General features: G+C 34.7%; 3 protein-coding genes across 3 annotated transcripts in view; all 3 read left to right on the top strand.

Annotated features, from left to right (window-relative positions):
• The window catches only part of LOC128546241 (receptor-type tyrosine-protein phosphatase kappa-like), a 185572-nt gene that overhangs the window by 53051 nt on the left and 115444 nt on the right, over positions 1–17077 (top strand). The window lies entirely within an intron of this gene.
• LOC128550501 (multiple epidermal growth factor-like domains protein 10) lies at positions 3590–10444 on the top strand. The gene is made up of 4 exons (XM_053529702.1): positions 3590–3599; positions 3898–4044; positions 8898–9977; positions 10201–10444. The coding sequence occupies exons 1-4, from the start codon at positions 3590–3592 to the stop codon at positions 10380–10382; spliced, it is 1419 nt and encodes a 472-aa protein (XP_053385677.1). The 3' UTR covers positions 10383–10444.
• Positions 13511–16237, top strand: LOC128550748 (sterile alpha motif domain-containing protein 14-like). The gene is made up of 3 exons (XM_053530465.1): positions 13511–13668; positions 14523–14708; positions 15990–16237. The coding sequence occupies exons 1-3, from the start codon at positions 13564–13566 to the stop codon at positions 16158–16160; spliced, it is 462 nt and encodes a 153-aa protein (XP_053386440.1). The 5' UTR covers positions 13511–13563; the 3' UTR covers positions 16161–16237.

The following is a 17077-nucleotide window of genomic DNA, read 5'->3' as shown; positions in this document are numbered from 1 at the left end:
AGGCAAGAGTACATAACTCTGTCAACTAGTTTGCCTGAATTGTGGCACTTTTTGGACTTGGAAATCAGTTAAATTTTTCATAATAGTCCATATTTTGCCTAAACTGTCATCTGGCTTTAAAACGTTGACCACTTGTTTACCATCATAGTCTACATATGTAGGCAAGACTTCATAAATAGGACAAGGACTTTAGCTCAGTTTAGCCCTTTTTCTGACATAGAAATTAGTTAAGTCTCTCATACCATTCCATATTTTGTCTAAACTGTTTGATATATGGCTTTGAAAGTTTGAACACTTGCTTACCATCATGGTCAGACATTGCTGTTATAGTGCAATACTCCAAAGCCACAAATACAGGAACACTGTTTGTCTGATCTATTTTTTTCTGTTGTCTAAAAATCTGTGGTAATATTTTGACCCCATTCTTCCGTCAATTCTTCGAATAGTCTAGCGCGCTATCATCCGACAGCTCTTGTTTTTTTATGCCCCCGAAGGTGGGTGTATTAAAATCGCACTGTCCGTCCGTCCGTCCGTGCGTCTGTGTATGCGTCTGGTAAATTCTTGTCCGGGCTGTAACTCTTCCATTCATAAAGGGATTTTCAAATAACTTAGATTAAATGTTTACTATAATGAGACGACGTGTCACGCGCAAGACCAAGACCCCTAGCTCCAAGGTCAAGGTCATACTTAGAAGTAAAATGTTAACATGGTCTGTTTCTTGTCCGGTCCATACCTCTGCCATTGATGAAGAGATTTTGAAATTACTTGGCATAAATCTTCATTATAATGAGATTCGCAAGACCCAGACCCCTAGATCCAAGGTCAAGGTCACATTTAGAAGTCAAAATGATATGTGATTTTCTTTTGCGCATACAACTGTGGCATGCTTTGGCCTACTTCAGGGGGCATTTGTCACCAATAGTGACAGCTCTTGTTCTTCTGCTCAATTTCAAATATAATTCATTCGAGTGTTAGATTCACTCTTTAATCTGCCATCAACAGTTTATAATTGGCATGGAACAGTTTCATTTGGAGTTCCTCGGTTATTTAGAAGGTAAACACTCGGGTGAAAGCTGGTATCTGTCAACCATTTAGAGCCAAGTTTTAATTGAACACTTGTTTATTTTTATTCAACAAAATTTATGATGTAAATAACCATGAATCTCTAAAAAATAAGAAGGTCCGTACGCCTAGACACTTCCTTTTATGTGTTCTAATGTTAAATCAGTTTGTAAAACAACTGTGCACACTTATAACAAAAAAATGACATGTTTAAGTAATTACAGTTATGTATTAAAGTATTATGTATGTTCCCTTTTTCCGTAATTTCGGAGCTCAAAAATAATTGATTTAGTATCTGAGTTACACTTGAATCTTTATGACAAGTTTTAAACTAAAGTACTTTTCTGTATGTCTGCTTCCAATGTTTTAGTTTACATTTTAAATGTATTTTAATTCACAAGTTTTTTGTTTCATGTATATCATTATAACTTTGATTTTTTTAATGACTTCACTGATGCTTGAACAGAGTTGTTTCAAATTCATGTGCTATATATTTTATACTGTATGGTATCACAATGTTTCTGTTTTACACATTCCTTCTTATCATTTCACACTTGTCCTGATTTGACCACTGTTGTAATTTATAGCCCCACTGCTGAGTGTTAATGTCCATTTTATTGACTTTGGGGTTAATATTAATTACATGCATCATCTTAGCAATCTAGGAGAATTTCCCTCTCTACCCTTGTCCTATAACTGTACTTACGTTATTACTTTGCTTAAGCAAATTAACGTACTTAAGTCAATAAACAAACTTAAGGTAGTTCTGCACGTTTGATAAACCGGAAGTGATGGCGTCACGTCATTTATCCGGAAAACGTAAAATTGTTATGAAAGCTATGATTTTCCCATAGACTCCCATTATGAAAAATTGCCTGAGGTCCAATTATTTCAAATCAGTCTAGCAAAGAATCAAGCACACTACCTTAAGTATCTTCGTAAAATCGGAGTCAGGGCTCTGATATCTATCACCAATGATGTTGTGCCTAACACCGGTGTTGTAAGGATACCACTTCTATTCTTACTGCTATCACCGGGGTTGTAATGCCTATCACCGGGATTTAATATCTGTCACTGGGGTTTTAATCACTTCGATTCTTACTGCTATCACCGGGGTTGTAATGCCTATCACCAGGATTTAATATATGTCACTGGGGTTTTAATGTCTATCGCCAGGGATCTAATGTCTATCACCAGCGTTGTAATGTCTATCACCAGCGTTGTAATGTCTATCACCGAAGTTCTTACTTCAATCAGCAGGGTTCTAATGTCTACCAAAGTGGATTCTTTCTGCTATTACAAGGGTTGTAATGTAAAGCACCGGGAGTTCAATGAATATCACTAGGGTTCTAATACCTATCACCGGTGTTCTTACTGCTATCACCGAGGTTCTTCCTGTTATTACCAGGATTCTTACTGCTGTCACCGGGGTTTTAATGCCTATCACCAGGAATCTTACTGCTATCAGCTTTCACTGGGGTTATGATGCCTATCACTCGGGTTCTTACTGATATCACCGTGGTTGTTTCTAATGCTTATCACCGGGGTTTTTACTGCTACTAGTATCAACGGGGTTCTAATCCCTATCACAGGGGTTCTTAGTGCTATCATCGGTTTTCTAATATCTGGCAATCATCAGGGTTCTTTCTGCTACCTCCTTGGTTCTAACGCTAGGGCCTCCGTGGCCGAGTTGTTACGGTCGCTGACTTCAAATCACTTGCCCCTCATCGATGTGAGTTCGAGCCTCACTCAAGGCGTTGAATTCTTCATGCGAGGAAGCCATCTAGCTGGCTTACGGAAGGTCGGTGGTTCTAACCAGGTGCCCACTCGTGATGAAATAATGCACGGAGGGACACCTTGGGTTTTCCTCCGCCATCAAAGCTCGAAAGTCGCCATATGACCTATAATTGTGTCGGTGCGACGTTTAACCCAACAAAATAAATTAATCAATTGGTTCTAACGCTTAAAGACTATCAGCAGGGTTATAATTACTATAAGTATCAAGGGGTTACTATTGTCTATCATGAGCGATTTAACGGCTTTGACAGTTTTCTTTTTACTTCACTAGAGCTCTTTTGTCTATTACCTGTTTTTTAGGTATATATCGAATTGAAATTAATAGATTAATATCAAAGAAGTGTAGATAAAACGCTAGACCTGTCTCCCTGTGCATGCGTACTGAACGGTGCTTATTCCGGTGACAAGACAGGAAACGGATCATTAAAATACCTCATCGACGCTATTTTGATGGTTCAGCCAAATGCTTGTTGAAACGAGTCGTCTGATTGGTTCAAAAAATAGATCTGCGAAATTAAAGATAGCAATATCGGAAATCCAAATATACAGAAAGACGAATGGGTCATCCTCAGATCATCGTTTAGGAGATCAAGTACTTTAGTCAGATTGCTAAATCACTGGATTGTGTGTGATTTTCGCACATAACAGCGTTTCAGCAAAAAATAAAATATGATTACGATTTTTATTAATAGACCTTAAATTTCAGAAATGTCTAGCAATTCTTACGAAAATGGGTGTTGGTGAGTATTGTTTGAATTATACGCTGTAATTTGTGTATGACAAGAATTACAGCTCGAAGATTAGGATTGGTTTGTGTCCGAGCCCAGTAGGGCGATAGTACCAACGATTCCCGAGGCATTCTGAAGATGTTACAACACGAAAGGAACATGTGCTAACGCTGTTCTAGCATAAAACAGCTTCTGTTAGAAAGCTAATGCATATGTTAATGCATTATCCTCAGCTCAAACATCAGTAAAACAGTAAAACCAAAACAAGCTAAAAGTGTTAAATATCCATATTTTCGTTCTTTTAATATAGATACCTTTAGAGGTTCAAGACTTCAAGACCTTGGAAGCGGAGGTGTAGTGCTAACGTATTGGCCACCCGCTCAACCTGGAGGTCGTCGGTTCGAGCAAAACAGTGCATTTTTTCCAGGAGTCCTACTCGAGAGAGATTCAGATAGGCGTTAGCTTTCATCATAATCGAGCTATACCAAATCTAGTATAAACTAAAACCTGAATAAAATATTTACTTGAATAGACAGGGACAAATAAACATGAGATTTTAGCATCTGAAACATTTGATTACATGAAATAGAATGAATAGCTGCGGTTCAATAAATTTGAGTGTACCCTAGTGACAAGGTATACTGTATCAATTAAGCAATGCATAATTAAATGGACTCATTACAAAACTATTGTACTTTTCACTACATTTTAAGGACGTTGTAATGTGTGACGAGTTATTATATGTACAACTGTTAATAACCCATACTTGAACATAATTCCTCTTGAATTGTCTGTAACGTGGCACCAACCTGTTTTTAAGAGCAATAATTTTCTGAGATAATGACATATACATTACAATAAGGACTTCAACATTAAAACCCAAGTTAATTCATTTAGTTGAACGGGTATAAACAAGTTCCTTAGTTATGAAAATATTCGAAAGTTGTATTTCGGTATCATTATGAAATTATTTCAAGTGAACGTAGCTCTATTATTTTGAACTTCATTCAGAGAAGCTAATATATTTTAAAGCATATATACTGAGCAAAATAAGAGCTCCCTAATGCCTCATTTTGCAATTATAAAAGTGTGTTGCAATATAATATGTGTCATAAAATGATGACCTACTGTAATGCTAGCCGCATTGAAAAGCGTCGCTAAAACTCGTTTGCATTCAAAATGAGTTTTATGTACACATTTGTTGATAGGTACTTCACTTAATCAATACCTCTGTTATCAGAAAATAAAATGGAACTGTTCTATCCTACCGCTGACGTCTGTTCTGCAACTGACGTCAGAACATGTATGTACTCATAAACAGGATCAAAAGCCAATGTAAGTTCTGTAGAAAGCTATTTTACGGTGCCCCTAAAGTGACATGTTACACACTTTTTCTCCAATTAGGTAATGTGAGACTTTTTTTATTTCGTTTTAACGAAAAGATTTGTTAAAAGAATTTGAAAGATAAGTTATTTCGTTTAAAACGAAATCATTTCGTTTAAACGAAATAACTTATTTAGTTTAAACGAAATCATTTCGTTTAAACGAAATAAGTTATTTCGTTTAAACAAAATGATTTCGTTTAAACGAAATAAGTTATTTAGTTTAAACGAAATGATTTCGTTTAAACGAAATGATTTCGTTTAAACGAAATAACTTATTTCGTTTAAACGAAATAAAAAAAAGTCTCACATTACCTAACTGGAAAAAAAGTGTGTAACATGTCACTTTAGGGGCACCGTACTATTTAACTACATCAGAAGAAATCCGAAGAATAAAGTTTAGAAAGTTTTGTTTTGCTGAGCATATGTTTCTGATGTAAAATGCAAATATCTTATGTTTTCTTCTCATGTATATCCGCACATTGTATTCCCTGTTACACAGCCAGTTGCAATCTTGCAATATATACCATAAACTTTAAGAACAATAGAATGTCAGATACATGTTTATTTGTATACATTACGTGAAGACTTGAAATATTACAGCTGACTATTTACATAGAATAGACTAATCTATATGAATCAGCTGGTTTTATGATGCTTTTACATTGTTTAAAAAATATGCAACATTATTTTCTCGTTAAATATAAGGTTCATTAAATAGCCATAATGTATTAGTAATGGGCACTAGCCATTGCTATAGAAGAAGAAGAAAAAACAATAATAATAATTAGGAGACAAGTGAAGAAGAATTGTGATTCTTGTGCAATATCCTTGAAAGAAACAGAATGCAAATTTATGGATGTACAAACTGAAATTTATTGCCATGAAAACATCGGCACAATTATATGCGTGCAAAGTTTTAGTATATTAATTAGAAGTGATTAAACGTAAAATACAATTATTAAATGTTTCCTACAAACTAACTTACGGCAAATAATGTTTATGTGATTTTCATAACATTAAATTTTGTGTGTGTATGTTATCAAGTCCATTGACGTTAGAAAATGCGCGGAGAAAACAAAGTCACATAATTTGATATATGTGATTGGAATTTTTACAACAAATCAAACAGATAAAGGTAAGTGAAATTAGAAAATTAGAAACCATATAAAGTAAGACGGTTATAAACCGCATCGGTCCAAGATAATAATGTATCTCACAACCAATGATGTTTACATGGCAACCGTAGAAAAACGCACAATAATGTCAGTCATAAAGTTGCGAAAAGCGTGAGACTTTCATTTAAAGGAATATTACTAAGTCCTGAATGATTCTTACTCGTTGTTATAATTTTTAATCTTACTGGTAGTCGGTTTGTTGATGTGATAGACTAACTAGCTAATGCATTCAAAAGTAATAAATGCAAAAAAAAAAAATCCCTTTTCAGAAAATTTTATCTGTATCGAAAAATTAAAAAAAATATATTCGCTGTTCGACACATTTCGCATTCTTTCAGCGTTATTTACCTTGTTGATGGTGCGAGTGAGGGATAGCAACAAAAAAATGAGGTAACGGATGTTAAGATGGTAGAAGATTTCTACAGTTCGTTTTTTAAATCTGCATTGACTAATTTCTTTAAAATCAAGGTGTCGTGTTTCACTATTCTATAATTAAGATAAATCAATCGAAAGTCTTCTCTAAACATTAAAGCAGAAAATCTTGAAGAAGTGTAGGTGTGTCGTTCCTCAACTAGTCGGAAAGAAGAAATCAATCTCATAACTGCTCTAAGTCAAGGCAGCTAAAATAGAATTAAAGTATTGTTAAAGTGAGTGAGTGAGATGGGTTTTACGGCGAATCGACACAAAATGGTCATATATCGCGAGAAGAAGTCAAATTACAAACGCCAACTGTAAAGCATAAACATTGATGTAAAAAATGTAAAGCATACCTAAAACCATCCATGTAAAAATGAAAAGAACACTATGAATAATGTAAAACATATCTAAAACATACATGTAAAAATATAAAGCATATCTAAAATTGTTAAACGCTGTATGTATAGCATTACAACTTAACCAGTGGGTGTCAGCTATTTTTCTAAAAATAGAAATATTAACCCTACTGATTCAAGCGTATCCATAACCACAACCATTTATGCATTTGTATGTTTACTTTTTCTAAAAGGAAGTTTTAAATGTGTTTTTAAGTTCAGTGAAAAAAAATCAGGAGCTTTATTATGGTTTTATATGAAATAATCTGGATCTTACGTAGGTAGGAACATAACATTGTTGTTACATGAAAAATGCCTTTCTTTATCATGTAATTTAAATCAATGGTGTCATTTAGGTAAATATATCTTGATCACTGAACGTGTCACTTAAGTTAGGGCACTCTTAAATTCCCACTTCTAAAATTAAAATTGAAACTGCACGAGTGTATTTGGGTACTGGTATTTTAGCTCACCTGAGCACAAAGTACTTATGCCATGGTGAGCTATTGTGAACACGCTGTCCCTATATGTAAATAGTAGAAACTTAGAAAATCTTCTTGTATGAAACTGTTAGCCCGATTTTAAAATAATTTCACACAAAGTGTCTTTATGTGACCTTCTACAAATATTGTTCAAATATTTCTGATTCGTCAAAAAGACATGAGGGTGTGGTCACTTTCCATCAATAATTTATTTAAAGGACATCTCCTCCAAAACCACAGAATGCATTTTGAAGAAACGTTACACAGATGATCTCTGGGTAGCTCTCTTTCAAAGTTGTTCAAATGGTTTCGGTTTATTAAATATATGGGTCTTTTCGGTTAAAAATAGGTTTTCTGCTATCAGACTTCAAAAATCTTCTCTAAAGCTTTGATATTTGGCATGTGATATAAGAATTCGATTCCCTACCATGATTGTCCAAAGTATTGCCCTAAGGTCAAAAATGGCCACGCCCCTGTTTGTGACATGTACTTACTATAGGCTTATATTAAAAGACACTTTGAAAATCTTCTTCTCTGAATCCATAACAGCTAGAACCTTGATATATAGCGTGTGATATCAGAGTTTTACTGTCTACCGTAATTGTTCAAATTATTGCCCTAGGTTCAAAAATGTGTGTAACATTTATATAAAGTATAGGCTAACATAGAAGAAACTTAACTCTGTAGTTGTACCATTACGTCATACAAACACGATTGAAGCCTTGTACACAGGTGAGCGCTTTAGGATCAATGACCCTCTTGTTTTATAAAAAAAAAAATACACACATTTTTCACTTTGTAGTTACATGAATTTAGTGTAGCAAATGTTGAAAAAGCCCAATATTTTTTATTATTATTTTAAAGTAAAACACTGAAGAATGGTACCCGGCTTAAGTACAATAGTACTACTTTTGACACTTTTCACAGATACTGCGCTAACTGGTGAGTTAACATTTGCTAAAAATATCAATTTATGATTTGTTTTTAAATTATAAACTGTGGCGAATGAACGCAACTGCATATATGTCCGTTACAATTTAATATGTACGACTTGTTTTTGTGAGACAAATGAAAAAGGTTTAACGCATGAAAACAATGCAAAATGGTTGGACATTTTGATTAAGTGCATTTGAGAGTTCAAATCAAGTCATTGTGATAAGAGCACTATTCCAGAGCTGTCTTATATATTTCTTAATGCATTTTTCTACGTTTAGAATATGATATAGATCAATATGAATTAACGGAGAATATTCATCTACCAGATTCACGTTTGTTTAAGCTCTGTATGAAATAACGAAATAATATGATATCTTAAATGTTATTACTGATAAACGAAATTTTACTCTATTCATTATAAGTCACAACAGACGTTCAAAATATTGGCATATAATTTAGGTGGTTATACGTTATGAAAATTGTTGAGTTATGTATCTAAAAAGTGTTCAAATCTCTTTAGAATGTTCAGTTGGCTGCAGTTCCTGTTCCGGTTCAACATGCTTGAAATGTGAATCGTCATATTTTTTGTCCAGTAGCTCCTGTTCTCCATGTCCAGGACAGTGCACCAGCTGTACCGTATATAATAACTGTACTTCGTGCAAACCAAATAAATGGGGTTCAGGTAGTCAATGCCAGTACACCTGTGTAGATAGTTGTTATAATAAAGAATGCCAATATGACACTGGCTATTGTGTTCAGTGTAAACCTGGACTGTACGGGCTACAATGTCAACATAATTGTAGCGACTGTGAGGGTGATCTTTGTGATTTACGTAGATGCACGCGCGGATGTAAACAAGGATATTACGAGTACAATACCGAGTATGAATCAATATGTCAAACATGTCCGACAGATTGTAGAAATTGTTATGACGCACGCACCTGTCGTGCTTGCAATGACGGTTTTCATTTGTATCAGTTTCATTTAAAAGAAAACGTTTTTGTTCATTGTATAAGTTGTTCATTAGGATCAGGCTGTTCAAATTATTGTATTATTCAAAATTGCAATAAGTGCGAAGTCCATGATGGCTCTTTGGTGTGCACAGATTGCTCTGAAGGTTATAGATTTAATGGCAAAACATGCATACTAAATACAACAAGCTGTTCTCAAGAATGTTCCTCTCATTGTGATGACGATGGAATATGTTTAGGAAGTTGCAAAGCTGGATGGACGGGTGAAAGATGTTCTGGAAAGTGTTCGGATAAATGCTTTACATGTAACAAAAATAATTCGAACATTTGTCAACAGTGTAAAGGAGACTTTTACACTGCTGGTTGTAATGTGGCTTGTAAAACGTCATGTATAAAAATAGAAGGTAAACAAACGTGTAAACCAAATAATGGGTATTGTTTGAATGGATGTGAACACAATTTCTGGGGACCCGTTTGTGGCCAGTCTTGTTCTAGCGGTTGTGTAAATAACAGTTTATCACCAATATGTGAGAGAAACAACGGGACATGTAAACATGGATGTAAGGACGGATACAATGGAGAAAAATGTGATACAACTATTACAAGCAGAACAACTTTGAAACCTGAAGGTAATAAAGATGGCCTTAACAATATTTTGTCACACATGTTGTCATGATTTTCTGAAAGTATACTCTTGCAAAAATCTCAACAGTGATATTTTTAACGTAAGTCATTGTTTGTGGAATAAATTATCACTTTTTTTTAAATTTTAGTTTATTCGTTTACTAGCTTTGAGGCTTCAAATATTTTAGTAATTAATTTCTTCTTATTTTCGTTTTTACGGTGTAACAGACACTTCGCAGTTCACTCCTACCAGCTCCGTCAAAGAAACTACACTAGAGTCTAATGATGGGAAGTCAGAATCACAAAAAGACAGTAAGGATATGATCATTATAGGTTCTGCAGCAGGCGGAGGTGTCCTTGTGTTGATACTGATTATCGTTATTATTGTTTGTCTCGTGAAAAGAAGGTAAACATTGTTTTGCATTTGTATGACCTACCAATACATTTTCTGTTCAACTTACAGGCTTTACTAAACAAGTTTATACAACATCTGCTCATTATATACTCGGTGCTTTCTGAATGCGTTTTAGTTTCATTCTAGTATGTCCACTTAATGGACTACTTGTTTGTTCTACTTTCGTTTTCTGGATATTTCTTTTCCATTTATACAAACTGATACAACGTCTTGTATCATCATTGACTCCGTGTATTCTGAATCCATATCACCCAAGTCGGTCACTCTGGCGGATGACTTTTTTGTAGGTAGATGAATAATGTCACGTTAGTGTGATATTCTGGGCATTTTACAATTGATATGTAAGATAGCACACGCCTGCATACATTTCATGGTGTTCATACAGGGTTAAACATAATCAACAACAAATGGCATCATTTTGTATTTTAATGATTGTGTTATAAATATATAACTTACACTTTTCTTTACTCTTGAAACTCGAAATTATTATTAAAACAAAATCTCATTAATCTTACGATAGTCCAACTATTGAAACACGAAACCAACTATTGTACTATGTGCTAGTCAAAAGAAACATTTTTACCAAACTTATATTTCACAATATCAAATTCTTTATTGAAGATAAACCATGTTGTACTGCAATCTGAATTACGTAAACCAGTATTAATATAATTATTGATGGTTAAAGTCCCTGATTTCGAATACTTTGTCTCTCACCGGTTCGAAACATCGCATGGAGCGTAGAAATTATGAATGTAGTTCTATATCTGTATATGTCCGCTTCTGGAGTCTTTCTCCTTCGTGAAACTTTGAAAGACGTCTTATGATTTTGAATTGTACAACCTTTATTCTTATATAATACTTGATATTTTTCTGCACAATTAACTTTGTATTAGCACTATGATTTTACCAATTCTAAGCTAATAAACCTCTTCTAAATATTCTTTTTCAGAAAAAAGCCATCTAGTGACGTAAAACATACTTAGTCAATAGATACGGTACTTTACCGAGGATATAACAAAATGGTTGCACACATGTAATATACTATAGTGCTACAGCAGCTTTGCTTTCACATGTCTAGATAAAGAGCATTCAGTTAGAGTGCAGGAGGGCATGGGTTCAACCCCCCACCTTTTATGTTTTTCAAAATCCCTCTGTTCTAGCCTTTATGTCTTTCAAGATACCTCTGTTCCAGCCTTTATATGTCTACCCTAGCCATTATGTCCTTCACCTTATCTCTACCCTAGCTATTTTATCTTTCAAAAATGTCTTTACCCAAGACTTTATGTTTTTCAAAATACCTTTACCATAGCTTTCATGCCTTTCAAAATACCTATACCCCAGCCTTTATGTCTTTCAAAATGCCTTGACTCGCACACCTTTCAAAATGCCTCGACCCCAGCCTTTATGTCTACAGGAATAATTAGAATAGTTGTAAGGCTATTAAAATAAGTTGAAAACAAGATAGTGTAAAGCTTACAGGAATAACTTGAAAACAAGAATTGAGCCGTGCCATGAGAAAACCAACATAGTGGGTTTGCGACCAGCATGGATCCAGACCAGCCTGCGCATCCGCGCAGTCTGGTCAGGATCCATACTGTTTGCTTTCAAAGCCTATTGGAATTGGAGAAACTGTTAGCGAACAGCATGGATCCTGACCAGACTGCGCGGATGTGCAGGCTGGTCTGGATCCATGCTGGTCGCAAACCCACTATGTTGATTTTCTCATGGCATGGCTCAGATAGTTTAATGACCACAAGAAGAAAGACAGGATACAAATGACTGACAGGCATTTATAGGTGTTAAGGTTTAACTTGAGGTAGCTGCATAGAATTAGATTTTATGACAACCATACTTAAAGTAGAAGTGTTACCAAGGAATATGGGTGTATATACCTCTAAGTCAGAATACTACTACATGAGACAGTAGCTTTAAAAGTGCTTTTAGGTATAGTGAAGGGTGTGGTCGATAAGGTTATTTACAAACAAAAGCCATCTTAAATGTTCCAGTTTACTTAGTCAGCAGTTTCTTTATGTTATACTCAACAACAAAAGTTGAGCAAAATGTTGAGAAAATCTATGAAATACAGTTTTACATGTCAATTTCCTGTCATTTATAATGTACATATAAAACATAATGATACTGAATTTGATAACGATATGAAAAAAAAAAACCCACTCCAAAGTATGGTAACTCAACATATAAAGTATACAGGGGTTATATTGAGCTCATATGCACTGATGATTTTGTTTACCATAATTCCTTTCCAGAGGCAGACTTATGATTAGATTTTCAAAATTCTTCACAAAAATGTTTTTTCATTGTCTTAATTTGAAGATAAACATGAAAAAAGACCCATGTCATTAAATCTAAGGTCAAGGTCAAACTTGAATTTTCAGAAAATTGTATTTTGAGGCACTCCATATCTTCTTAACAGCTGGAAAGATTTTCACAGCATTTATGTTAGTAGTTTACCTCATCAAGACTTTTTGCAGAGTGCAAAGCATGGGTCATTAGGTCCAAGGTCAAGGTCTCATGAGGTCAAAGGTCAGATAGCTTTACTTCATGTCTGCTCTTTATCTTCTAAACTGCAGAAAGAATTTTCAATTTTCATAAACTAGGATAAATTATTTATCTCATTAATATGATATGTCAATAGGTCCGACCCCCTTCCCTTTATCAAAGTGGCGTCTGGGGGTATTAGTCACCTCTAGCAAGCGCTGCAGTTTTCTCTATTTTATACCTGACTCTTAGTTAGTTTTGCCCAGTATATATCAAAAGTTACAGAACATGACATGACACTGAGAAAATGACACCACATTGCAGTACATCAGTTTTGCATTTCCAGACTTTGATTCTATTCATGGTGGCTGCGGAATCTACTACAAAGTTAAAATATATTGTATGAAAGGAGTTGTTGCCAGGAGCAAATTACTGCTATATATTTTTCTTTTAAACAGGAAACATTTCAACTCCATATTCATATTAAGTGGAACTCTGTTAGAAGAAGTATTATATTAGTATTATATGTAATAAAAGAACAGTGGAAATTTTAAACTAGTATAAATTTGAAGATCAATAGAAGAGATGTCACATGGTACATTTGATTATAACAAGGTTCAATGCTAGGACTGCTGTATAGGACTATAATTAATTGAGATATTGTTAATTGAATAATGAATATTTCAGGTGCTAGTACCGTAAGTGACGCATCTTCAGGATATATGGTAGGAGAAATGGAGCAGACATCATACAGTTTCTCAGGAACACCTGCCAATGAGGTACCTTATTCTATTATTTAAAAGTTAGATAAGACTTTTTACACATCTGTCTTTTTGTGCATTAGCAATTGTGTGCCCACTCTGTAACTTTTGAACCCCTTGAAGGATTTCGAAGAAACTTGACACAAATGTTCACTTCATCAAGACGTCATGCAGAGCTCATGTTCTGGATGGCTCACATCAAGGTCACACTTAGGGGTCAAAGGTCATACCTTCGGGCATATATTACTCCACATTGTAGTGCTCTTAAGTTGTATTGTTTTTTAACAAGTTTCTTGTCAATGTTTGAAGTAAATGAAGTAAAACAAATATCTCTGCCAATTTTAGTTTCCATATGAATCCTAACAGTTAGTTTGAACACCCGAACAGTAAGAATAAAATTTAATAAAGCCATCCAGCTGGCTTACGGAAGGTCAGTGGTTCTACCCAGGTGCCCGCTCGTGATGAAATAATGCACGGAGGGGCACCTAGGGTCTTCCTCCACCATTAAAGCTGGAAAGTCGCCATATGACCTATCATGTGTCGGTGTGGCATTAAATAAAAAAAAAAAAAAAAAAAATTAATAATAAATGAAGCTGTCTGTATGTAGTACAGAAGTAAGACATGCTAAGTCTTATACTACAAGTGCCTGCAACTAAAATTTTGTTTCATTTGGAACAAGATTTTAAATGAAATCCTGTAAATTGGAGAAAGCTGTTGGAATTATGTCTTCACTATCCTACACTATCTTCAACACATGCAACCCTACCCCGTCCAAAAAGAACAAAACATTTGTATGGAAGAAAGTTTGCAAATATAAAGAAACTTAAATTACAGACATGAAAAGAAAAACAAACTTGTGTTTTCTGTTTTAGGACCATCCTTCACAACCAGGTCACCATACATTAAACCAGTTTAGTTCCGGTCAGATAACAGAGTGGAACAATGAGAATGTTCGACATTGGTTGATTGGTATAGAGATGGAAAGATATGCTCCATTGTTTACCGAAAAGTCGGTGACTGGACCTCAACTCATAGCCATGGATTCTAATAGATTAAAGGTACATGTATTTTCAGTTTTTAAATTAAAATTTTACTAAAGGATCTGTCTGCTATTTAATTCTTTTTCAAAAGGTACGTTCTGGTCTTACAGATTGCATACTGTGGAATACTTTAAAGGAAATCGAGTTCCCAGGTTGTAAAACTTGAGACTGGATACCAGTCTGAGAAGCAGGTTTGCCGTTAGAAAGCCTGCCAGCTTAGGAACACTAGTTAGGTAAACTGCCTGCCGTTAAATAACTGAAATGTTGTTGGAAAATGGCGTTAAACCCAAAAAGCAAAGTGCCATGTTGAAAGAATCTTTCATTTTTATGCCCCCGAAGGGAGGCATATAGTTTTTGAACCGTCTGTCGGTCTGTCAGTCCGTCCGCAATTTTCGTGTCCGGTCCATATCTTTGTCATCGATGGATGGATTTTCAAATAACTTGGCATGAATGTGTACCACAGTAAGAAGACGTGCAGTGCGCAAGACCCAGGTCCATAGCTCAAAGGTCAAGGTCACACTTAGACGTTAAAGGATAGTGCATTGATGGGCGTGTCCGGTCCATATCTTTGTCATTGATGGATGGATTTTCAAATAACTTGGCATGAATGTGTACCACAGTAAGACGACGTGCAGTGCGCAAGACCCAGGTCCGTAGCTCAAAGGTCAAGGTCACACTTAGACGTTAAAGGATAGTGCATTGATGGGCGTGTCCGGTCCATATCTTTGTCATTGATGGATGGATTTTCAAATAACTTGGCATGAATGTGTACCACAGTAAGACGACGTGTCACACGCAAGACCCAGGTCCATAGCTCAAAGGTCAAGGTCACACTTAGACGTTAAAGATCATTTTTCATGATAGTGCATTGATGGGCATGTCCGGTCCATATCTTTGTCATTCATGCATGGATTTTAAAATAACTATGCATGAATGTGTGACACAGTAAGACGATGTGTCGTGCACAAGACCCAGCTCCGTAGGTCAAAGGTCCTAAACTCTTAACATCGGCCGTAACTGTTCATTCAAAGTGCCATCGGGGGCATGTGTCATCCTACGGAGACAGCTCTTGTTTAATGATTGTCTGCCCATGAAGGAAAGAACGTTACAAAGATATAGGTTTTATTTTTTGTACACTGCAGTAGTTAGCATTTGTGAAGTATAGTTATGTATGTGAAAGTTTGGTACATTTACATGAATTGTGACAGCTCTTGTTTTATTAAAGGGTACCTTGAAGAGTCTCTCTTATATCAAAATTACTTTACAGTACATGTATCTTAGAAGTTATTTTTGTTACAGGCTCTAGGCATATCAAATGTAAAAGACAGGGACTATTTGAAAAAGAAAGTTAAAGAGCTGAAATTAGTGCTAGAAAAGGAACGTAAACAGATGGAGAGAGAAAGAAAACAAATGGAAAAAGAACAAAAGCAGCGAGAAAAGGAACAAAAGAAATTATCTAAGAAGAAATGAGAGGATGTTTACATTTTCGAATTAGGAAATAAAATTTATGAAAAAAAAAATGTGATATATATAAAATGAACAGGGAATTGTTCATGTATGCATTCATTTATTAATTGCTATTGATTTATTAGGGTTTTTTGCACAAAAATGAAAAAGAAAAATACATAATTATAGACATTTTTATACAAATGCTTGACATTGAATTTTTCTATTGTGCCAGCAAGTGCTTCTTAAATGTTGGAGCAAAGTTCCAGTGTCGGGTCATGTGATTATAAAACTTCCTTTTAGAGGACACATTTGACTGATGAAATTAGCAGAATTTTACACAGGTTACATGTTTGGTATCTACACACCTTTATGCTGTGTTTTAGGTGCTACTGTACCTGATATTAGTTAATGGAATATTTGGCATATGTGTACTTGCACCTTTTACATGAAAAAATATTTTCCAATTGGCAGCCAATAGCTGAATTGGGATAATTGATATGCATAGTTGAATATGGTACTTTCAAGTGCACATGCAATTAACACATGTAAACAATTTGTGTGCACAACAGGTGGACCAATTTTAAACTTGTGTTTTGGAGTTTTTTTTAGAGGGGGAGGGGTATATTTTTTTTTCTTTGGATAAAATATTTCAAAAAATGAAATAATTCTTTTTACTTCGTTGATTAGAGTTATATAAGTTTGTTTGAAAAATGAAAAATTGTTTGTTCGTTGTTTCATATAGACATACTGCACAAAAGCATTAAATCAAAAAAGCTAAAACTGTATGAATCATATGTTAATTGCATATTTTTATTTTTGTATAAAAAATGTTAAAATAATTTATAGATTTTTAACTATTGAAACAAAAATCAGACAGAATTAACATAAATAATCTATTTGTAGCAGTTTATTGCAAAATCATGGCATGTTATAACACT

Source organism: Mercenaria mercenaria, chromosome 18 (assembly GCF_021730395.1).
Source record: "Mercenaria mercenaria strain notata chromosome 18, MADL_Memer_1, whole genome shotgun sequence".
Classification (NCBI taxonomy): domain Eukaryota; kingdom Metazoa; phylum Mollusca; class Bivalvia; order Venerida; family Veneridae; genus Mercenaria; species Mercenaria mercenaria.
This window is presented reverse-complemented; position numbering and strand designations above follow the sequence as displayed.

Bases quoted from the DNA above. Each gene is read 5' to 3' on its own strand.
- LOC128550501 (XM_053529702.1), top strand. The intron at 4,045-8,897 runs GTTAGCTTTCAT...AAATCTCTTTAG, and splicing joins CGAGAGAGATTCAGATAGGC to AATGTTCAGTTGGCTGCAGT. The intron at 9,978-10,200 runs GTAATAAAGATG...ACGGTGTAACAG, and splicing joins AACAACTTTGAAACCTGAAG to ACACTTCGCAGTTCACTCCT.
- LOC128550748 (XM_053530465.1), top strand. From the start codon at position 13,564: ATGAATATTTCAGGTGCTAGTACCGTAAGTGACGCATCTTCAGGATAT. The intron at 13,669-14,522 runs GTACCTTATTCT...TTTCTGTTTTAG, and splicing joins CAGGAACACCTGCCAATGAG to GACCATCCTTCACAACCAGG. The intron at 14,709-15,989 runs GTACATGTATTT...TTTTTGTTACAG, and splicing joins TGGATTCTAATAGATTAAAG to GCTCTAGGCATATCAAATGT.